The sequence below is a fragment of the Mauremys mutica genome, chromosome 16 (assembly GCF_020497125.1).
Source record: "Mauremys mutica isolate MM-2020 ecotype Southern chromosome 16, ASM2049712v1, whole genome shotgun sequence".
Taxonomy (NCBI): Eukaryota; Metazoa; Chordata; order Testudines; family Geoemydidae; genus Mauremys; species Mauremys mutica.
The window spans coordinates 13,721,971-13,745,032 of NC_059087.1; the positions used below are offsets into that span (position 1 = coordinate 13,721,971).

A 23,062-nucleotide genomic window follows, 5' to 3' on the forward strand; every position below is an offset into this window, starting at 1 on the left:
AGTACCTATTTGCTGTTTAACCTTAAACCCCCAACCCTCACATTATACAACACAACTGGCAAGATGGCTGTTTCCTGATTAATTATCATTATAGTTAAGCCTTTAAAAAATTTATTCTCTCTTCTCTGTAATTAGAGGGTGTGACCAGCGTGTCTCATTCACTGCATTGCAGTTTTCCTCAGAGAGGCATGACTGGCCTCAATCGACAGCTATTTGTAGCGGTCAGATGTCCACACCACAAAACATCATCACAACTGGCCCCTTCCCATTTTCACCCTTAACAGAGGTAGCCCTCCTGCAGGGCTGAGGCAAGTTGGCTTGGGGAGGAGGGGAAGGCCAGTAGCTTTCATCATCACTGGCTGTGCTGTACCTGTTTCATATTTAGACCCTCTGTATAACCAAATCTGCTCCATAACTTCCCCGTAATTTTGACCACAGCATCATACAAAGTTGCCACAGCTCCGTGTCACTTCCCTGGCAGAGCAATGCAAAGCTAACCATCAGTCACAGTCCGTAATGTCATGTTGCAATAATGCACACCCCACTGGGAATCCCTGCACTCCTGCCCCTACCCCACTACTCCTCATTCTGCAGAACTGAGAGGGCAAATCTTTTGATTTGCAGCCCCAGCAGTAGGGACTGTGGAGCCAGTGCAGAGGGCAAGTGAACCATTAACTTCAGACATGTTCAGTGAAAAACATGAATATGGGTGGGAGGAAAAAAACCAGTGTTGTCAGAAAGATTAATTAGCACTGTGGCAGCTGAGCTCTGCAGTGCCTTTGAGTAGCAATATCCAGGTAAACCTTCTGAGAGTCCCCACTGCAGAGACCACTGGCCCAATCCTGCGTCCATTAAAGTCAATAGTAAAACTCCCTTTAGACTTAAAAAAAAAACCAAAAAACAAAAAAAAACAAACCTCAGCCCACTGGACAGAGGCAGTCTGCTTGCCTGGGGTGCAGGTGGGAGCAAATTTAGCTCAGACAGAGTTCGGTATTCCTGCAGCATGCCTTTTCTCTGGTAGCTAGTGCTATGGGCAACAAGGTTTTAACGCTTGCTAGATCCATTAGACATCAGTGTCATGCAAGCTACCCACTGTTGTCCGAGATAAGGCAGCAGTTCAAATTCTGCTCTCGTTTACATTCCCAGTGCGGGGCTGAGGGCAGAATTTGGTGCACAGTATTGTATGCTATAGCAGGGCTGGCTCCAGGCACCAGCGCAGGAAGCAGGTGCTGGGGGCAGCCAATGGTAAGGGGCTCCACATCTGGGTCTTTAGTGGCAATTCGGTGGCGGGTCCCTTGGTCCCTCTTGGAGGGAAGGACCAGCCGCCGAATTGCTGCCGAAGAATGAAGCGGCGCAGTAGAGCTGCCACCGATCGCGGCTTTTTTTTCCTTCGCTGCTTGGGGCAGCAAAAACAGCTGGAGCCAGCCCTGTGCTGGAGGCAGACGATACAGTACTTGTGACTAGGATGAGTTGAGTAATTAGTTCAGGAGGATGCACCCAGGGATTTTTCTCAGTGAGATTTTCAAGGGCTTGTGTGAACTAAGTTCTTTTATAAACCGAATCTGAGAGAGCGAGGAATGACACTGACTACATTTAAGGAGCTTTTTCGCACTAGAAAAATAATCCATATGCACTAACCTCTCCCTCTGCTCCCATTGCGAAAGTCTAAGCTATTTGTCATGCTGTGCTGAATTGCTGTTTGACACGGGTGTAAATGTCCCATAGTCCCTGGATTCACTTGAATCCATAGAAAGGTTTTAGGAGGTTGATTTCATAACTGAGTGAACTTGAGAGTAGCAATTACAGTTCAGGGCAGGCAGATGCACCATTCAGCACACTTGAATGTTATCATTCCTACTAAACATACATGAAACATTATGCTGTTCTCATAAAAACAGCAGGGACCTTTATGATTTCCTGTACTGACTCCAATTTAGTTTTGGCTACGCAGCAGAAATGCATGTACAGGGAATTAAACCTTTCGTTAATTTAATTCCCAAAGATGCTAGGTAAGAGCTAGCTGTGTACTGCATATCAAATCCAAGCTACTGCACTGATTCTATGGCTGCATAGACGTCTTGATCATCACCAACAATCAAATGTGGGATGACAAGCCACCTCCACCACCTACTGCAATATTAAAGCGTCTATCCTTTGGGAGAGGCAGGAGGGGCAGGGGCACTTCCCAACTCTACCACAGACTTACTGTGTGATCTTGGGCAAGTCACTTAAGTGCCCTGTGCCTCAATTCCCCATGTTAAAAATCATCCAAATAGCTCCTTCCCCCACCCACAACGGAAACAGAGGAAAACGAATGATCCTTCCTTTAGCAATCTTGTCTATTTAGTTTGCAAACTCCTTGGGGTTAGATGTGTTCTCTTACTATGTATTTGTGCCACGTGTAGCAATAACGGGGCCTTAATCTAAATTGGGGCCTCTAGGCATTACCACAGGGATAACACCACTAATGGTGTTTTGATACTACAGAGATGGGCTCTATAGAAAACCCCGAGATAGACAGATTTTCTTAAATCCATGGGGCTGAGGCTGGGAAAAGAGGCCTCTGTGAACTGCAAATGGATTAGGAGAGGACCCTGCAACTATCAATTGCAGGGGGGGAGCCAAATGGATGTTTGCCCATGAACCTGTGAATGGGAGGGTAAATAGGCCCATGTGCTGGTACTTGGCCATGAGACAATAGTCTATTACAGTGAGGCTGACTCCATGAAATAAAAAATGTTTTGAGAAGCCCTGGTCCAAGCAATGTATAAATTGCTATTAATGGTTCCATTGGCAGTGGATCTGCTTCATCTTATTTTGACAGGCTGGCTTTTATCACTTCTCTAAACAAAGTGTGGCTGGGATCAGGTGATCCCATCCCATGTTGCCTCTGAAATAAGTCAGATGTGTTGGTCCTGAAAGGGACTTGCTGTATTTCTTTCCCTTATTAGCAGAAACAAGTCCATGGTTGATAATCTGGCCTGCTTGTAAGTGCCAACCATCCCAGTTTCCAACCGAATAAACAGACATTGCTGTTGATGCCAATCTGTAGACACGTCTTACCGATATGGAAAGAAACCAGAATCCCATTCATGTGGTTCTGCCCTATAAAGCAGTTGTTCTCAACCAAGGGTACGCTTACCCCTCCGAGTACACAAAGGTCTTCCAGGGGTGCATCAACTCATCTAGATATTTGCTTAGTTTTACAACCAGCTACATATAAAGCACTAGCGAAGTCAGTACAAATTAAAATTTCATACAATGACTTGTTCATACTGCTCTGTATACTATACAGTGAAATGTAAGTACAATATTTATATTCCAATCGATTTATTTTATAATTATATGGTAAAAACGAGAAAGTAAACAATTTTTCAGTAATAGCGTGCTGGGACACTTTTATATTTTTATGTCTGATTTTGTAAGCAAATAGTTTTTAAGTGAGGTGAAACTTGGGGTACATAAGACAAATCAGACTCCTGAAAGGGGTTCAGTAGTCTGGAAAGTTTGAGAGCCACTGATATAAAGCACAGAGACTCAGAGCATGAGAAAGCAATTTCCAGATGCACTTTGCTTTTCAGGAGGTTCATGCTGGTGCCTGATAAGGTGACACCTTACTGTATAATTGTCAAATCAATATAGATAAAGTTTGCTGCAGAATACGCTGCCAGATAGTTTGTGTAAAGAATGATAAGATAGGTGGGGAAAACAAAACATACAGAGTGCCAAGTAGATCGGGGCAAAAAAATTTTGATCCAAACTTTTTTTCAGCAAAAATGCAGATTCGGTGACACCAACAGATTTTGAAATTGTGTGTTAATTTTACCAAATTGTTTCCATTAGAAATAAACCCCTAAATTTCCCCCCCAAAATTGAAAATGTTTAATTTTGATATTTTTGTAACAAAACTTTTGATTTTGATTCAAAATGTTTTGTTTAGACATTTCCTTTAATTTTATTTTGAAAATATTTTAAAAAATTATAAAATGCTCTAAATTGAAATGAAACACTTTTGTTTCAAGTCAAATGAAGCATTTCATTTAACCTGAAATGAAGTGTTTTCAATTCACCAAAAGTTTAAAAAAAATCTCCATTTTCCGTTCAGTCTGAAATGATTTTTTAATTTTTTCAGCATCACCAGCAAACCAAAAAATCCATTATTTGCCTAGTGCTATTCCCCTGGACAGCGATGGCATTTGAGCAGCGAGCAATACATTATCAGATTCTGGTTCTTGGGTGATATATTAAGCTAATACATCATCAGACCCACAGTGCTGTTCTGCTCTGATAATATATTAATGTAACATGTCATTGTAGGGGCAGCTCTCTGATGATGTATTATCAGCTGCTGCAGCACCAGCTGTTGCCTCCCATTCCACTGACACATTGTCCATTAGGCAAAGCTCCGCAGGCTGTGCAGTAAATTTAGACTTTTGTGGGTGAGTTCTAATCCCAACTCTGGCATTGATGCTGTCTGTGACTTTGGGTAAATTGCTTTATCTGCCTCTGTTTCCCCATCCCTAAAACAAGGATAGTAATAATACTTACTACCTCCCAGCAGAAGTGCTGGAACAATTTGTATAGTGGGGGTGTAGTGAGCCATTGAATCAAACTCTAAACCCTGTATGTGATGGAAACCACTTCAAGCCTGGGGGTGCCTCACAGAGATACAGCGAGGATTAAAATACTCCTCAGGAAAATCTTGCATGACCAATTAATTCAGGAGAAAAAGTGAGCTCTTTTCTCACTACTCCCTGACTACAGGCATGACATTCTCCTTCACTTCCTATTGTCACCACCCTATTACTCAAGGAGAAAGGCCTGATTTTGCTAGGAGGGCCATGTTCCCAGAGGCATGTAAACACATGCTTAAATCCATCCTTATTCTATAAGGGCCTGATTCAAAGCCCACTGATGTCAATGGAAAAGCGTCCATGGGCTTTAATTATAACTCCAAAATCAGTGGACCTTAAGCGTGTGCTTAAGTGCTTTGCTGAATAGGGATGGATTTAAACATGGGCTTACATGCTTTGCTGAATCATGTTCTTAATTAATGGTGAAACAATGATTTGAACAAAAATCCACTTTAAATAAAAACAAATATCAGCAAAGAAAAAAGCTTAGTAAATAGAGCTATTTAAAACTATGCCTGGGGAGGTCACATATTTGTCAACAGAGAGAGCAGGGAAGGGTTTGAGGAGCGAGTCAAAGGCGGTGAAAAAGCGTTCGGGATTGCGGGTGTAGGATGAAATTCTGTTGGCAAAGTAGGATTAACTAGAAAGAGGACAGAACTGAAGGAGGAGAGAGTGAGTTAAAAGTCAGCCTGGTCGTGGGATTTCCATCAGAGGAGAGAGTGCAGTGTGACAGCAGCAGCAAAGGAAAGGGAGGCGGGGGGTGAGCTAGGACAGGGGTTGGCAGCCTGGACCTTGTGGAGAAAGGGGCAAAAGAATCCAGGAGGAGAGTGAAACATGAAGAGAAGCAACAACCCTATCAATGGGAGAGAGGGGCTGAAGGCAGACCAGAAGTCATGAGCACTGTTGGAACAGGAATCCTGGAAAGGCCCAGGCATGGGGATGGGTGTGCAGGGGGAGGTTGACAGGCGATGCTGAAAGAGACCAGCTGATGGCTGGAGAAGGGGAACTCAGCAACAGAGGGAGCTAGCCCAAGTCACGTGAATGGCTGTTTTGGAGGGTTGAACCAGGGCTGCAGGTCAAATGGAAAGGTAAGAAAGCATGCGGCGCAGGGGTCAGGTGGAGGCTGAAGTCACTGAGGATGAGTGAGGAGAGGAAGAGAGGTGTAAGCTGAGAGGAAGGCTGAGGGGGAGGAGTTGGGTGGATGGTGGATGACAGCCCCATGGAAGGGGAGAGAGATGCTGGGCGCACTCAGAAAAGGAGAGATCCAGGAGGTGGAGGGATGAAATAGGATGAGATGGTGGAGGTGCGGGAGCTGTTTAGAGATGGAGGGGGCATTCCAGAGCCAGCCAGAGCAGGGGCGGAGGCAGGAGGGAGGCAGGTGTGAGGCTGAGAAGGGGCAGGAGGGGGGCAGGTGTGAGGTTGAGAAGGGGTGGGGGCAGGAGGGAGACATGTGAGGTTGAGCAGGGCAGCACACCAGGGGTGGAGATCTGGATGTGGGGCAGGAGGTGGGCAGGTGTGAGGTTGAGCAGGGGTGGGGACAGGAGGGGGGCAGTGACTGAGCAGGGCAGCACACGAGGGGTAGAGATCTGGATGTGGGGCAGGTGTGAGGTGGGGCAGGGGCAGGAGGGGGGCAGGTGTGAGGTGGGGCAGGGGCAGGACGGAGGCAGTGACTGAGCAGGGCAGCACATGAGGGGTAGAGATCTGGATGTGGGGCAGGGGTGGGGGCAGGGGTAGCTGTGAGGTTGAGCAGGGCAGCACACCAGGGGTGGAGATCTGGATGTGAGGCAGGAGGGGGGCAGGTGTGAGGTGGGGCAGGGGCAGGAGGGGGGCAGGTATGAGGTTGAGAAGGGGGGCAGGAGGGGGGCAGTGACTGAGAAGGGTAGCACACGAGGGGTAGAGATCTGGATGTGGGGCAGGGCCAGGTGTGAGGCTGAACAGGGCAGCACACCAGGGGTGGAGATCTGGATGTGGGGCAGGGGCAGGAGGTGGGCAGGGGTGAGGTTGAGCAGGGCAGCACAGGAGGGGTGGAGATCTGGATGTGGGGCAGGGGCAGGAGGGGGGCAGGGCAGCACACCAGGGGTGGAGATCTGGATGTGGGGCAGGAGGGGGGCAGGTGTGAGGTGGGGCAGGTGTGAGGTTGAGAAGGGGGGGCAGGAGGGGGGCAGTGACTGAGAAGGGTAGCACACGAGGGGTAGAGATCTGGATGTGGGGCAGGAGGGGGGCAGGTGTGAGGTGGGGCAGGGGCAGGAGGGGGGCAGGTATGAGGTTGAGAAGGGGGGGCAGGAGGGGGCAGTGACTGAGAAGGGTAGCACACCAGGGGTAGAGATCTGGATGTGGGGCAGGAGGGGGGCAGGTGTGAGGTGGGGCAGGGGCAGGAGGGGGGCAGGTATGAGGTTGAGAAGGGGGGGCAGGAGGGGGCAGTGACTGAGAAGGGTAGCACACGAGGAGTAGAGATCTGGATGTGGGGCAGGAGGGGGGCAGGTGTGAGGTGGGGCAGGAGGGGGGCAGGTGTGAGGTTGAGAAGGGGGCAGTGACTGAGCAGGGCAGCACACGAAGTGGGGAGATCTGGATGTGGGGCAGGGGCAGGTGTGAGGCTGAACAGGGCAGCACACGAGGGGTAGAGATCTGGAGGTGGGGCAGGGGCGAGGTTGAGCAGGGCAGCACAGGAGGGGTGGAGATCGGGATGTGGGGCAAGAGGGGGGTAGGTGTGAGGTGGGGCAGGTGTGAGGTTGAGAAGGGGGGCAGTGACTGAGCAGGGCAGCACACGAGGGGTAGAGATCTGGAGGTGGGGCAGGGGCAGGTGTGAGGCTGAACAGGGCAGCACAGGAGGGGTGGAGATTGGGATGTGGGGCAGGAGGGGGGTAGGTGTGAGGTTGAGAAGGGGGGCAGTGACTGAGCAGGGCAGCACACGAGGGGTAGAGATCTGGATGTGGGGCAGGGCCAGGAGGGGGGCAGGTGTGAGGTTGAGCAGGGCAGCACAGGAGGGGTGGAGATCTGGATGTGGGGCAGGAGGGGGGCAGGTGTGAGGTGGGGCAGGGGCAGGAGGGGGACAGGTATGAGGTTGAGAAAGGGGGCAGGAGGGGGCAGTGACTGAGAAGGGCAGCACACGAGGGGTAGAGATCTGGATGTGGGGCAGGAGGGGGGCAGGTGTGAGTTTGAGAAGGGGGGCAGTGACTGAGCAGGGCAGCACACGAGGGGTAGAGATCTGGAGGTGGGGCAGGGGCAGGTGTGAGGCTGAACAGGGCAGCACAGGAGGGGTGGAGATCTGGATGTGGGGCAGGAGGGGGGCAGGTGTGAGGTGGGGCAGGGGCAGGAGGGGGGCAGGTGTGAGGCTGAGCAGGGCAGCACACGAGGGGTAGAGATCTGGAGGTGGGGCAGGTGTGAGGCTGAACAGGGCAGCACAGGAGGGGTGGAGATCGGGATGTGGGGCAGGAGGGGGGCAGGTGTGAGGTGGGGCAGGTGTGAGGTTGAGAAGGGGGGGCGGGAGGGGGGCAGGTGTGAGGTGGGGCAGGTGTGAGGTTGAGAAGGGGGGCAGTGACTGAGCAGGGCAGCACACGAGGGGTGGAGATCTGGAGGTGGGGCAGGGGCAGGTGTGAGGCTGAGCAGGGCAGCACAGGAGGGGTGGAGATCTGGAGGTGGGGCAGGGGCAGGTGTGAGGCTGAGCAGGGCAGCACAGGAGGGGTGGAGATCTGGAGGTGGGGCAGGGGCAGGTGTGAGGCTGAGCAGGGCAGCACAGGAGGGGTGGAGATCTGGAGGTGGGGCAGGAGGGAAGGCGAGGGCCAGGCTTGGAGCGGATGTCCCCAGAGGTGAGGGGGTGGAGATGGAGCCTCGATGCCTGGGGGCAGGAGTGGCGGAACCAAGCCTCGCTCGCTACATTGTCCGAGCTCAGCTCAGCTCCCCCCGCCCCGCCGGGCTGGAGAAGCCGGGCTCCGAGCGCCGCAGCGGGCTCCTGTCTGCGGGGACCCGGCCGTGCGGGATCCCGCCGGAAAGGCAGCGGGCCCGGCCCCGGCGCTTAGCTCCGCCCAGCCTGTGCCCCGCCCCCGCGCCTCGCGCTCGCCTCGCGCGGTCCCGCCCCTCGCTCCTCCCAGCACCAGGGCCGCCCGCCCGCCCGCCGCCGCTGAGTGCTAGGAAGAGTGTCCTCACCCGGCGCCCGTAGGGGATCCCGGCCCGGGGGCTGTGCCCACGTGGTGCCGGCCGCCGAGCCCCAGCCTGGCAAGAGCCGCGTAAGTGGCCGCGGCGGCTGCAGTCCCGGCGGCTCGTGCCGCCCTCGCTGCGGGTGGGGGCGGGGCTGGCGGGGGCCATGCCTGGGCGGTGGTTACTTCTCCGGGCGATGGTCCGGGGCCTCTCGGCGAGAGCGACCTGCGGCGGCGGGCGGCCGAAGACAGCGCCCGGCGTATGTACCCGGGGCGGGCGGGCTCGCGTGGCCCCCGGGCTCCTCCGGGCGCGGGAAGGAGACCGGGAAGGGCCTGATCCTGATCATGCAGCGTCCTTCCTTTTACAGGGCCAGGTCCTCAGGGCGTCCGCGTGTGGACAAAGCCTCAGCTGGGGCCGGGTGCCCAGTCCTGGGCGGCAGGTTTCGGGAGAAAGGGGGAGAAATTGGAGCCAGTCCCGAGGAGAACAACACAAAGGATTCAAGTATCAGAGGGGTAGCCGTGTTAGTCTGGTTCTGTAGAAGCAGCAAAGAGTCCTGTGGCACCTTATAGACTAACAGACGTTTTGCAGCATGAGCTTTCGTGGGTGAATACCCACTTCTTCAGATGCATCTGAAGAAGTGGGTATTCACCCACGAAAGCTCATGCTGCAAAACGTCTGTTAGTCTATAAGGTGCCACAGGATTCTTTGCTGCTAACACAAAGGATTGAAGGTCTAGGACACATGACCTAGGAGGGAAGGGTGAGGAAGGCAGGTTTGTTTCGTTTGGAGAGAAGATGGTACATAAAGTGCTAGAACAGGGAGGGTGAAAAATTGTTCTGGTTAGTCTCTGAGGATAGGACAAGAAGCGATGGGCTTAAATTTCAGCAAGGCCGGTTTAGGTTGGACATTAGGGAAAACTTCCCCTCAGGGTGTTTAAGCGCTGGCCTAGGGAGTTTGCAGGATCTCCATCACTGGCGGTTTTTAAGAACAGGTTAGACAAACACCTGTCAGGGATGGTCAGGTTGTTAGGTGTTCCTGCCTTGAGTGCAGGGGACTGGTTTAGGTGACGTCTTGAGGTCCCTTCCAGTCCTACACTTCAGTGATTCTGTGTCTCTTATGCACTTCCCGGCCTCACTCGCTCAAGGTTGCCATTCTCAAGCAGTCTGTATTAGGTAATGTATGCTGTGGCATATGCCATCACTAAGGCTACGCTTTAGTCACAAGTATTTTTAGTAAAAGTCAGGCGCAGGTGGCGACCCGGGACCCCGTTGGTGCTGGGCGTGTGTGTAGTGGGGCCGGCAGGCTCCCTACCTGGCTCTGCGCCTCCCCAGAAGTGGGGACATCCCCCTCACTCAGCTCTTAGGCGGAGGCGTGGCCAAGCAGCTAGCTCTGTGTGTGCTGCCTCAGCCCAGAGCGCTGGCTTCGTAGCTCCCATTGGCCGCCCGGCTGACTGAAACTTTGTACTAGAGTGTGGCCTAGTGGAGTGAGACAATAGAGGGGGGGATCCAGGAGAAAGCTGGGATCCTTCCTGGCCCTGTCAGTGGCTTGTTGGGTGACCTTGGGCAAGTCCCTTCCCATACACCTTCGTTTCCTGATATGTAAAATGGGGCTAAAGATGCTTGTAAAGTGATTTGTGTTTGGATGAAAAGCACTTTCAAAGAGCTAGGATTTACTGTTAGTTCATTTATAAACAGGGGGAGCACGTTGGGCACCTTGCTCAAGGAACAGCTGTGTACCAACAGCTGTGCAATCCTGTTTCGACTAATGTTGGACAAGAGAGTGAGAACATGACCAAATTGCAAAATACTGGCACAGGCTTGGTCTACTCTATGCTTAAAAGTTAGGTCGACATAGCTACGTTGATCAGGGGTGAGAAAAAAAGTAGCTACCGTAGCTCAGGGGATAGGGGCATGGGTGATCCTACACTGACAGAAAAATCCCTTCCATGGGAGTAGGCTTAATCTATGCTACGGGGTTATGCCAAGGTAGCTATCCCAGTGTAGTCTCCATAGTGTAGACATAGCCTAAGTGGAAATGTTCTTAAATTACTTTCCCCACAGTTTCTCCAACTCGCAACCAAAAAGACTAAACTGCGGCCCAAGTGCTGGGTGTGATACATTCGCTGTTTGTTTTTTCCACCGATGGAGATGCCATTTTGTTGTTCCACTCCTTGCTGAAGCCCGCTTCCTGCTCTGTCCCTTTCAGTGGTTTGCAATGGCTGGGGAGATGAGAGCAATGGCTGCCAGTCAGGCAAAAAGACTGAAGAGCAGCAATGAGGAGACAGAAAACCAAGAGGAAAATGGACACCAAGACAAAAGATTCAAGAAAAGCCAAGAGGATGTGGAGGATCAGAATAAAAAGTTTCCCAAAAGGAAGATTGTGCTGTTGATGGCATATTCTGGGAAAGGCTACCATGGGATGCAAGTATGTGGTTAGGCAATAAATGCTATTCAACCTCTTGCGTTTGGGGTGCATATCTGTCTGCATCAATATGCCCAAAGTGGTGCAGTATCTGAAATGAGGGGAGGGAGGTGTTAGCCAAGGATGAGCAGTTGTAGGCTCCAAAAATTCAGGAGGCTGGGGCACACATCGCTCAACCTCAGATTCAGATGTGTTAGTGCCATTCAGAGAACATGATTTATGTTATGCTAGCTGCCGGTCCACACCAGCTTTCCCACCAGTGCAGATCCTGGTAGAACTGTACTGGGCTTGTAACAATGATGGGAGATTTTTAAAAAAAACCTTGCTGTAGATACTCCTCCTGTGTGGACTGAAAACACCATGCTGTGGCTCCACCAGTTCAGTTAATGATCCTAGTGCTATCTTATAACTTCCCTGCTACCTTTCCATTGAGCTCTCTGGTTGAGGCTCTGCAGTTGTGGCTGTTTCACTGGCTCCTGGATTTTCCCAGCCTTGCTCATTTCACTTCTAAAATGTGTTTGGCCGCTGTCGGAAGACAGGATACAAGCATCCGTGGGCTAGATGGATCTTTGGTCTGACCCAGTATGGCCGTTCTTATGTTTAGATGTGTACAAGCAAAAATGGGCATAAGCATTACACTCCTGAATGTGTCCTCTAGTGTAGATGGGTATTCAATGTATCATTGAAACACACACAGCACAAGGCCCCAAAACATGGCAGATTACATTTCTGCCTCTTTCTGTTGCATTTTTAGACCGTTTCTATACTGAGGATACTTGCCCTAATGCGGCCCCAGGGTTTTGATGTGCTGCACTGGAGTGGCTTACTTCAGTTTGGAAACAGGCTAACCTGCCCTGCTGAAGCTAAATTACACTGCCAGGGTGGGTTTGCGCTGGTGTAGCATCAGTATAACAACACTGCTACAAAGTGTCTCCAAGATAGACAAGCCCACAGTACATGGCTGCTCTCTTAACCAAGCTGTGCAGAAAGCGACTTTTTCCAATGCAATAGTAGCAGCAAAGTTGTAGGCCTTAGATTTATACAATCTAAGAATGTATAAATCTAATTTTATGAATACAGTGTCCCAGAATTCCAGTGTGCTGGCTTTGGAGTGACGGTGGCTGTACTGGAATAACATTACCTTGGGTACTGTGTTGCAGACCCACAGGTTGGTCACTTGTGGTGATCGCCACACAAATCCAGTTACGCATAGTTTGGGCAGGGGTTGAGGAATCAGATGAAATCACTTCCATCTGTTACCAGCTACATTTTCAGTATTTCTTTTGCTATTGTATCTCTCATTCATGACTCCAGGTAAAATAATTGGTGGGGTTTGCTAGAGAGGGGCAGTGCTGTTTGTTTTGTGAAGAGATAACTTTGAGAATTAATTTGCACTCCAATGGTTATTGGGTTCTGGGTAACGATGGATCTTCAAAGAAAGTATTAATTATAGTTTTCTTCCTCTATTTTATCTTTCTCTTCAGCGAAATGTGGGGTCCTCGCAGTTCAAGACGATCGAGGATGACTTAGTATCTGCCCTCGTTCGGTCAGGGTGCATCCCAGAAAACCACGGTGAAGATATGAAAAAAATGTCCTTTCAGAGGTGTGCGCGAACAGACAAGGTGTTGAAGCTCTTTCTTCCGTGCTCTAACAGATGCTAGTAGCACTGAGTTTGTTGTGATTGTCTCTGATCATGTGCATTTTGGATCACAGATGAGAAATAAGATCACTTTTATAACGTGGGGTTCTCATTTGATAGTGAATATGCAATTATACTAAAGATAAAATATTTGTAATGTGTACCCGTATCTTCTACTAAATTAAAGTATAAATAAATACTAATTAGCAAATACCAGGGTAGTGACTAGATATCTGTTATATTTGTAAAGCTGCCACTTAATCCTCTCAGTTGTGACCTCTACGTTTCCACTTTAACTGTGTTCGTCCATTTGTTACTTCTTCCTCCCAACCCATTCCTGCCCTGTTTGTTCCATCCTGTTTGCTATATTAGGAATTTTTGTGTTGGGGACTGGTTTTGTTCTTTGACTATGCCTAGCACAACGGGGGCCCTAATTTGTAACTGAGATTCATAGATGCTCCCATGATGTACAAGCTTGCATACAGCACGAGTTTGGTTTTGTCTGAGTCAAATACAGTGAAATAGCACAGAGGAGAGTGTCAGTATCATATATTTGCAACCTTATCCCTTCCTTCACACTAACCAAACTACCCTGCTAGCCTATGAGTGTGCAGATGATTTTGTGGCTGAAGCACAGAGTTGGGAGATCTGGAATTAATTCCTGTGCTACAGTAGGCTTCTATGTGACTTCTGGAAAATCCTTTAAACTCTTATTCTCTGTTATCTCAGTTTTACAAGTGGGGAAAAATACCATCTTAGGTTTGCAGTGGTGCTGAATTTGCTGGTGTGTCTTTCTGTATGGTTCTGACTTTATGGTTCTTCACTTCAGTTTGCAATGGCCGATAACAGCAAAGAAATGAACCGAGAATGTGAACAGACTATCCATTTAAAATTTTTGTTCTGATACAGTTCTCTCACTATGGCACAACTACCAATGTGTGTTCTTGTTGTTTTTGTTTTCATAGGGCGTGTCTGCCGCTGGACAGATTGTGTCACTGAAGATCTGGCTGATAGATGACGTTTTAGAAAAGATCAATAACTGTCTTCCTTCTCATATCAGAATTCTGGGTAAGAATAATGGAAAAAGTGGGTATCCCAGCAGTGTGCACGAACACTGATTTTAATTTAAAGAGGAATTCTTTACCATGGAGCTGTACCATTCAGATCACCCCCCTCCCCAAATATTTCAATGTGAAAAGGTTTGGTTCCTCCTGCACCACTCCCTCCCCCCCTTTCTATTTTATATGGGTTCTTCTTGGTGGGTGGGGATTGTAATGTGGCTGAAATTGGCTGATTCAAAAGTTTTGTTAACAATGTCATTTTTAAAATGAGGACTGAAAAGAGTCACTGGGGGATTCAGCTCCAAGAACAAATGTGATGCCAGAACCTACTTCTACATGATCCCAACATTTGCCTTTGCCCATAAAGACCATGATATCCAAGGTGAAACTTACCGACTGAGCAAAGAGACGCTTGAGAAAGTCAACAAGCTTCTTGCTTGCTACAAAGGGACCCATAACTTCCACAACTTCACCTCTCAGAAGGGACCCAAAGACCCCAGTGCCAAACGGTACATCATGGAGATGTACTGTGAAGAGCCCTTTGTGAGGGAAGGCATGGAATTTGCAGTGATAAAAGTGAAAGGACAGAGTTTTATGATGCACCAGATAAGGAAGATGATCGGTTTGGTGATAGCTGTAGTGAAAGGCTATGCACCGGAGTCCATCATGGAGCGCAGCTGGGGAGAGGAAAAGGTGGATGTCCCCAAAGCTCCAGGGCTTGGGCTGGTCTTGGAAAAGGTGCACTTTGAAAAGTACAATAGACGCTTTGGAAATGACGGTTTACATGAGCCACTGGAATGGACGGAGGAGGAGGAGAAGATTGCTGTTTTCAAAGAGCAACATATCTATCCCACTATTATCAGCACGGAAAGGGAGGAGCAATCCATGTTGAATTGGCTGAGCACCCTCTCCATCCACGACTTCAATGCCACTTCTTCAGGGGTACAAGTCAATGATAGAAACTCAAAGGTAATGGTTGAAACTTATCTTTTTAGAGTTTTATGATACTGTCAATTTAAAAAATAATTGCTCTTCTTCCTGAATACTTTTACCTGCTGTCGCTACACTACCTAACATAACTGTCACTAGACTAAAATAATCATATCCAAATATCGAGAAATACATGTGTATATACAACGGCATTTTGTGTATAGTCCCTTTCACTGTTCTTTGTTACTTTTGCACATGGTACGTGGATAAAGGAAGAAATATTTTAAAGTGCAGAAAGATGTGATTGCTAAACCACATAAATTTGGGTTGGAAGCCAGGAACAAATGTTACTACCTTGAACTCAAGAGAGACTAGATTTCAAGTTGGTAGGTCCTTTTAAATACCAATTTGCATGGAGAAGTCTTATCATTTATCTACTTTTTTGTTTTGTTTAATGGTCTATTCATTTGCAAAGAAGCTTAAACTGAGAGGAAACTACATTTAGTTACTCTGCACCCAATCCTGCAAAGTAAATGCAAAGTAATGCACATTGGAAAGCACAATCTCAACTATACATATACAATGATGGGGTCTAAATTAGCTGTTACCACTCAAGAAAGAGATCTTGGAGTCATTGTGGATAGTTCTCTGAAAACTACTCAGTGTGCAGCAGCAATCAAAAAGGTGACTAGAATGCTGGGAATAATTAAGGGGTAGCTAATAGGACAGAAAAGATCATGTTGCCTCTATATAAATCCATGGTTCACCCACATAGAATCATACTGTGTGCAGATGTGGTCGCTCCATCTCAGAAAAGATATATTGGAATTGGAAAAGGGCAACAAAAATGATTAGGGGTATGGAATGGCGTCCCTGTGAGAGATTAATAAGACTGGGACTTTTCAGCTTGGAAAAGAGACGGCTAAGGAGAGAGATGATTGAGGTCTATAAAATCATGACTGGTATAGAGAAAGTAGATAAGGAAGTGTTGTTTACTACTTCTCATAACTCAAGAACTAGTGGTCACCAAATGAAATTAATAGGCAGCAGGTTTAAAACAAATAAAAGGAAGTATTTCTTCACACAACGCACAGTCAACCTGTGGAATTCCTTGCCAGAGGATGTTGTGAAGGTCAAGACCATAAGAGGGTTCAAAAAAGAACTAGATAAATTCATGGAGGATAGGTGCATCAATGGCTATTAGCCAGGATGGGCAGGAATGGTGTCCCTAGCCTCTGTTTGCCAGAAGCTGGGAATGAGCGACAGGGGATGGATCATTTGATGATTATCTGTTCTGTTCATTCCCTCTTGGGCACCAGGCACTGGCCACTGTTGGAAGACAGGATACTGGGCTAGATGGACCTTTGGTCTGACCCAGTAGGGCCATTCTTATGTTCTAACCCACCAGGAGCCCAAAACTCCCACTGAGCTTAATAGGAAGTTGTAGGATCAAACTTTTAGTGCATGGAACTGCTATTGATTTGAATAGGTATAACTAGGAGACATGGGATATAGTATTAAGAAAGGGAATTTGTAGACTGAAATTCAGATTTTCCTGACAGATATGTTGGGCTGTGGAATAGTCTCCCAAGGGACTAGTGGAAACATTGTTTTCTTGGGACCTGTTAAAACTAAGCTGGCGACTGTACTAGAAAAACAACTCAATGGAATCCTGATGTATTTTTTTAATGAATGTTTCCCAGCACATCTGAAAACTTGGAGTGGTGATTGAATAATCTTTAGTTAACAGGAGTTCTTTAAAGTAGGGTCTCAATATGTAGGGAACAATCCGGCACTGACAAGGATCGGACTAGGTCTCTTCCACCTCTTAACATTTTATGATTTGTTTTGGTGTGAGACAGAATTCTAATATTGAAATTAAAATCCACAGCCTGGGTGAACGGCACGAATAAGGACAACTAGAGATTTGTCAGGGTTATTTTTGTACTTCTGGTAATTGTTTTGCTGCGATGGTGCTGATGTAGATACACTGCATGGACATGCTGTTGTAACTGGATGTAAAATGCTTATAACACATGCCACCTTCATTTTGTTTAATGTGAGTCAGAAAGGTACAAAGAATTCTCTCCTGCCTCCAGTGCTGTTTTGATGATGATAAAGGCTCACTGATGACATGTTAAAGAAGCACTGAGCTGCTGGGTTAGCAGAAGCTATGTGTGCTTGTTACCAATAAACTCAAACAAATACAACAATTAGGTTCACAGTTGTCACAGGCTGGCTGGGAACAGATAAATAAGGAGTTTTGTGATAGATTTCATAATAAAAGGTTTTTAGCCTATTTTCACGGTAGCATGTTGTGCTAGTTTTGCAGTTGGATACATTTACAGCCTTTTACTTTATAATAGAAATGGCCATTTCCTTTTCAAAGCTACATACAGCTGTTTGCATTTGTTTTTAAATCAACAGTTGGAAATCCATCACCCTAAGCCATACCATGATCATCACTGACACTGCTTTTCTTTCTTATAACTGCACTCTGACTTTGTGCTAAGAAAACACCGTAGAACCTCTAACTTTATTCAGTCAGATTGGCTTGTTCTTTAAAGGGACAATGTCAGTTTAGAATTCAGACTTTAAACCAGTTTCCTTATATGTGTTACTAATAGCCCCTTAGATTGTTACTGTAAAACTGAACATTTTTTTTTTTAAACTTACTTTTTTGGCACTTGCATAAGGCCCTATTTCTCTATGACAATTTGGACCTAAATTTCCCAGAGATTCTGGAGCGCTCTGGGGAAATTCTCAGTTTTGTAACTGCTTCAAGAAATGTGGAGGTTTTGGTTGACTTAAATATGAAAAGGAAGAATACACTTGGTACAGGAGCCCTGTGTCATTCATTGTGTTTTTAAATGAAGTTTTAAAACTTCTGCATTTCGTGCTCTGTCTGCATTTTCAGTTTTCAGTATGCTGCAGATTGTCGTCATTCAGTTTCACACTTCACTGAACAGAGTTCTTCAGCAATTGCTTAGAACTTATACATCATTAATAGAATTGTTTACTGAAAGAATAAAATCATGCTTGTGTTGGCTCTGTTGTGCTAACAGGAATAACAATTCTGGCATTACTATTTGGCATCTAAACTGACCTGACAGCGTGCCTGTAAGGTATTGTTTTCACGGGGCTATATGGAACTGGATTCTTCCATTTAACTATCTGCCATAAGAAGTAAAAGACGGTATTTTCCCTCTTCCCCACCCCCTTAAAATTTCAAATGATGATGTAACTAGAGTTGGGTGCAAGTCATGAAGTTTGGATCCAGATTCACATTTCCCTAGACTTTGGAGCAGTTTCGATTCAGTCTTTTGATTTGGGTGTATAATAAGCTGATGACAAACCATTATTTTTTTTCCATTCTCCTTTGCAGAGCAACGATCTTGAAGGCAGTGATGGTTGTGACGATGACTCTGACTTTTGAGTCAGTAAATAGCAGGAGCTGGGATCTTTGCTGCTTGTGATTCAGTTTGGGTAGAACTAAGTGGCCTTTCTAAATCCAGCAATCCAGTAAAGCAGAGGTTTTCTTGCATGCTGAAAACAAGTAGTCACAGACGACCAAAAGGAACTGGGGGGGGAATAATGCAGCAGTGTCCCTGAAAGTGACTGCGTACACCACTAACTGATGCATTGGAATGTGGAATACTTGAAAACTAAAATAACAAAAAATGTACTTTATAAAGGAATCTTGTGCAGGAATTGTTTTCATTATGTAATTTGAATTGTTTTTATTACAGTAAAAGTGCTTATGTGAAACATACAGATATTTAAACATGTGTAATCTCCACATAAGGCAAGTGCAAAACATTTTAAAATAGATTTTTCTGTTTTCATTTTATAGATTGAAGACCTCTATGTACTACTTTAAAAACCTCTTTAGTTTACAGAATTTCTTCATCTATAGCTGCAGTGATTTCCAAAACTTGAGACTTTTGTTTTTTGCACACTATCTATGACTTTCATATGCAATTTGTTTGGGATCAGAAATCTGTTGTTATACTGGTGGCTACGGATTCTCTGGCTAGAGAGAGACTTAACTTTCTTTGCCAACTTTAAGCTTGAGAAACTGTTCCTTTCATGAATGAGATCTAAATTTGGAAAGTGAGCTGGTATGGGTGTATCAGGGGATACATTGATCTTTTTATTTTAAAGATGTTACTAACAGTAGATGGTTCCAATGTGTTCTTATACTTGGACAATGCCAGAACATTGATTTATAGTTGCCTATGTATGGAGAGTATCTCCAGACCAGGTAATTGTTTCACAAACCCTTTAATTAAGGTTTGTTAAACCACTTTGAACATGTAAAGTACGAAACCTTAGAGAGGGTTCAGTACTGCCTGTGGTAGATCGCCAGTTATATCGCCGTTGGTTTGCCAGCCCTTGTACTTGCTAGGTAGCTCTCTGCTGCATTTTGGCCTAAATGTGTAAAATGTAAGGTTCACATTTTCAGTAGGCTTCAACCTAGCAATACAAATCCTCATTATTCATCTGCCCATTCAGATGGGGGATTGTGTGTGCTGTCGAGTAGGTGTGCAGATATACGCACATGGTTTCAGAGGTTGCGGCTGAAAATTTGGCCCATTTTCCCTTGGATCTGTGTGCAGAAGAAGAGGAGAATATGCCCCTAACTTAGAGTTTAGAGGGGAAAATATGAAGTAGCAGTTGTGCAAGCTTCCTGCAAGCCTCATACTTATGAAGCCAGCTGGTGCCTTAGGAATGGGATGCCTAAAGGCATCTCTACATTACGGGGACTATAAGGCATAGCTACAGCACCATAGCTATGGTAGCATAGCACCATAGTGTTAGATAGAGCATGCTTCTGTCAGTCTAGCTGCATCTACACCAGGAGTTAGGTCAACATAGTTACAGCACTCCGGTGCAGATTTTTCACACCCCTGATCACCATAGCTATGTCAACCTGCATTTTAAGCAAGGACCAGGCCTAGGAAACATGTTGATTGAGCCCTTTCCAGATAAACTTCACCAGGTGGGCCTCAAAGGAGGCTCAGCTGTATAAATTAAAGCTCCCTTCCTGGGCAGGACCCTGGGGGAGGGCAGTGGTGTTGATGACAGTGGATGTAAATTGTCTACTGGCACAGCAGCCCCTGTGGGTTTGACACACAAACTACAGCACCTGTGGATGTGAATTAAGCCTATGGTCTCCACTGAATGTAATACTGTTCTCTCTTTGAAGGGCTGTCTCCTCTGTTCAGTTCTGTGAAACGTGTTAAATGGCTTCTGTCTAAGGCCTCTGGACTTACGATTCTGTCAGAGTAGTTTGTCCTTTTATCTTTATTAATAAGTTGCTGCAGATATTATGCTCTTATGTTTCTTAATGTTTTAATTAGGGGTTTTATTTTTATCCCCAGAAGGTCTTGATCCATATTTTGTCTCGTAGGTAAAGGCAGGATTGTGAGGGGTATGTCTGTGTGTGCCTTCAGGAGATGCTCTCTTCCCCTAGATTTTCTTGTACATCCCTCAATATTTTGTATAACTTAAATCATCTCTTCCCCCTCTCTATTTTCTTTTTAAATCAGCCTCAAACTGAGCAAAGTTTGGGTCATTCTTAATAAAATAACTATGGGAATATTGTCAACTCAATGGGAACTTTCATTTGTAACCTTTAGAGGAAACTGCCCTAGATCATTAAAATTGAACATTTTTAATTTATTTGTTCTGTGTGTGCTCTTTGTTTACTTTGTGCCCTTCACTTACCCTGGAGAGGCTGCTCTCAGTTCCAGTTCTGGGTTCCAATTCACCGGCACAGTACTGCTGGGTCTGGGTTGCAGATTCCACACAGGAATGTTTGCTTTCAAATCAAACAAACACGTTTTTTCATTGGGATACTTTTTCGAATTTAATATAAAGATTCCTGGAGATAGTTGTAGGTTTTTATAAAATCTGCTTTTAGCACATATACACTAGAAGGATTTTTTTGTTGCTTTAACTATGCGAGTACAGTTCAGGTAGCAAGCTTCCCTGAACTGCAGTGTGGATTTGGTTGTTTATGCCAGTATCTTAAGCAATGTCTAAACTACAGAGTCTGTGCCAGCATATCCCCCTATTTAAGGTGCAGATTTTCCACCAACATATTAAAACAATGGTAGGTAGATAAATTGCCAAAGCACTCTTTTATAAGCATAGTTCCATCGACAATGGAGGTTCTGCAGGCCTAGCTATGTTGCCCAGAGCTTTGTGAATTTTTCTCAGCCCTAGCAGACATAACTATACTGCCAGGACTTTGTAGTGTAGACCAAGTCATACTGTGGTTTGTGAAGTGAAATAGAATCGTAGGACTGGAAGGGACCTTGAGAGGTCATCTAGTTCAGTCCCCTGCACTCATGGCACTGGCATCTAGACCATAAGTGATGTTCCCTTTCATACTGGATAACTGAGAATACACTAAGGCTTGAACTCAAACTATAATGGTTTAAAAAAAAAACACCCCAAACTTATAGTTATACCAATATAACTCTTCATGTACAGACCAGGCCGTCTATAATTAAAACCTTGGTACACACTTGTCCGAGCAGCTGCCTGTGTCCATGGGTACATCTATACTAGAAAAATAAGCAGCACTGTTACAGCTGTGTTGCCGTAGCTGTCCACCTCTCCAAGAGACGGTAGCTAGGTCCATGGAAGAATTCTCCTATCGACTTAGTGGTAGGGTTAGGACTGGGGTGTAGGCTTAATTACTTGCACAGTGCATGAATTTGTTCACAGCCCTGAGCAATGCAGTTAAGCTGGTCCAACGTTGTAGCACAGACCAGCCAGGTGTAATAAGTCTGGCCCAGCTCATGTTGCAAAGGAGCATGAGTCAGACCCCCACAACGAAGATGATTTAAAGAAAAGAGAGACAGTGTTTCTTTGCCTCATGTGCCTGCAGGTGCGTCCTGTTGTTAACCTTTCCCCCACTGCCCCAAGCTGGGCCAGAAACTGACTTGTTTTTAAACATGAAAGTGGTGATTCTTCCATAGCAAGTGACACCAGGAGCTGGGGCTTTCGGACATGCACCACTTCCCCCCAGCCAGAAGGCAACACAGGGGGAGTTGGCAGCCCTGTCCCATTGGAGCTGGGCCCTGGAGAGGTGCAGGAGCCCTAGCAGCCTCTGTAGCAAGGTGAGGGTTGTTCCCCGCTCCCCCCCCCCCGCCTCTTGTCTGACAACAGCGCCCCCTGGTGCGCACAGAGCAGAGGGGAAATAAACCCTCGCTGTTCTGTCCCTGCTGCGTGCCCGTAGCGGAGTTCTCCGCCATTTTCCGTGCTGCTCCCCCGCCCTCCGCTCTATGGTTGTGGACGGTCCCTGCTCGACAGCCTCGCTCTTCCTGGTGAGTCATTGCGCCGGAGCCCGCAGTGGTACAGCCCACCCGGCATTTCTCCCCCTCCAGGGTGAACTGGCAGTGGTATCGCCCGGGACGTCTCTGAGCCGGGCGGAAGGGCCTCTGGGAGGCGGGGCTAGGCCGGAGACACTCCCCCGGCGGCGCGGGGTCGAGGGGGCGAGGTGTTCAGAGGCGAGAAGGTCCCCGAGGGGGCGGAGGAGAAGCTTGGAGGGGGCGGGGCTCGCTCGGATGAGGGGGGAGGAGCTTGGAGGGGGCGGGGCTCGCTCGGCTGAAGGGCGGAGAAGCTCGGAGGGGGCGGGGCTCGCTCGGCTGAAGGGGGGAGAAGCTCGGAGGGGGCGGGGCTCGCTCGTATGAGGGGGGAGAAGCTAGGAGGGGGCGGGGCTCGCTCGGATGAGGGGGGGGAAGCTCGGAGGGGGCGGGGCTCGCTCGGATGAGGGGGGAGAAGCTCGGAGGGGGCGGGGCTCGCTCGGATGAGGGGGGGAGAAGCTCGGAGGGGGCGGGGCTCGCTCGGATGAGGGGGGGAGAAGCTCGGAGGGGGCGGGGCTCGCTCGGCTGAAGGGGGAGAAGCTCGGAGGGGGCGGGGCTCGCTCGGCTGAGGGGGGAGAAGCTCGGAGGGGGCGGGGCTCGCTCGGCTGAAGGGGGAGAAGCTCGGAGGGGGCGGGGCTCGCGCGGCTGAAGGGCGGAGAAGCTCGGAGGGGGCGGGGCTCGCTCGGCTGAGGGGGGAGAAGCTCGGAGGGGAGTTTGCTGGGGGGCGAGGGGCAGGCTCTTGCGGGGAGGGGAAGATGCTGCCGCTAGGTCCCGGTGGACGGCAGCCCGGTGCTTTCTGTCGCTGATCATCAGTGGCTGGCCCTGGGCGGCCGGGCTGGCGGCCCCCGAGGCCCTGGCTGAGCA

General features: G+C 47.9%; 1 protein-coding gene across 3 annotated transcripts; it reads left to right on the plus strand.

Annotated features, from left to right (window-relative positions):
• Window positions 1-8,725: 8,725 nt before the first annotated feature.
• PUS1 (pseudouridine synthase 1) lies at window positions 8,726-20,503 on the plus strand. Of its 3 annotated transcripts, none has more exons than XM_044990439.1 (6): window positions 8,726-8,857; window positions 10,974-11,192; window positions 12,674-12,811; window positions 13,794-13,896; window positions 14,161-14,858; window positions 18,205-20,503. In XM_044990439.1, the coding sequence occupies exons 2-6, from the start codon at window positions 10,983-10,985 to the stop codon at window positions 18,253-18,255; spliced, it is 1,200 nt and encodes a 399-aa protein (XP_044846374.1). In that variant the 5' UTR covers window positions 8,726-8,857; window positions 10,974-10,982; the 3' UTR covers window positions 18,256-20,503. The 3 variants fall into 3 exon arrangements, with proteins under 3 accessions (XP_044846374.1, XP_044846373.1, XP_044846375.1); XM_044990438.1 differs by lacking the exon at window positions 8,726-8,857 and adding an exon at window positions 8,872-9,027; XM_044990440.1 differs by lacking the exon at window positions 8,726-8,857 and adding an exon at window positions 9,509-9,527.
• Window positions 20,504-23,062: the final 2,559 nt, after the last annotated feature.

Coding starts and splice junctions, on each gene's coding strand:
- PUS1 (XM_044990438.1), top strand. CDS start 8,935: ATGCCTGGGCGGTGGTTACTTCTCCGGGCGATGGTCCGGGGCCTCTCG. Junction 13,897..14,160: donor TTCTCATATCAGAATTCTGG/GTAAGAATAATG, acceptor TTTTAAAATGAG/GACTGAAAAGAGTCACTGGG. Junction 14,859..18,204: donor TCAATGATAGAAACTCAAAG/GTAATGGTTGAA, acceptor TCTCCTTTGCAG/AGCAACGATCTTGAAGGCAG.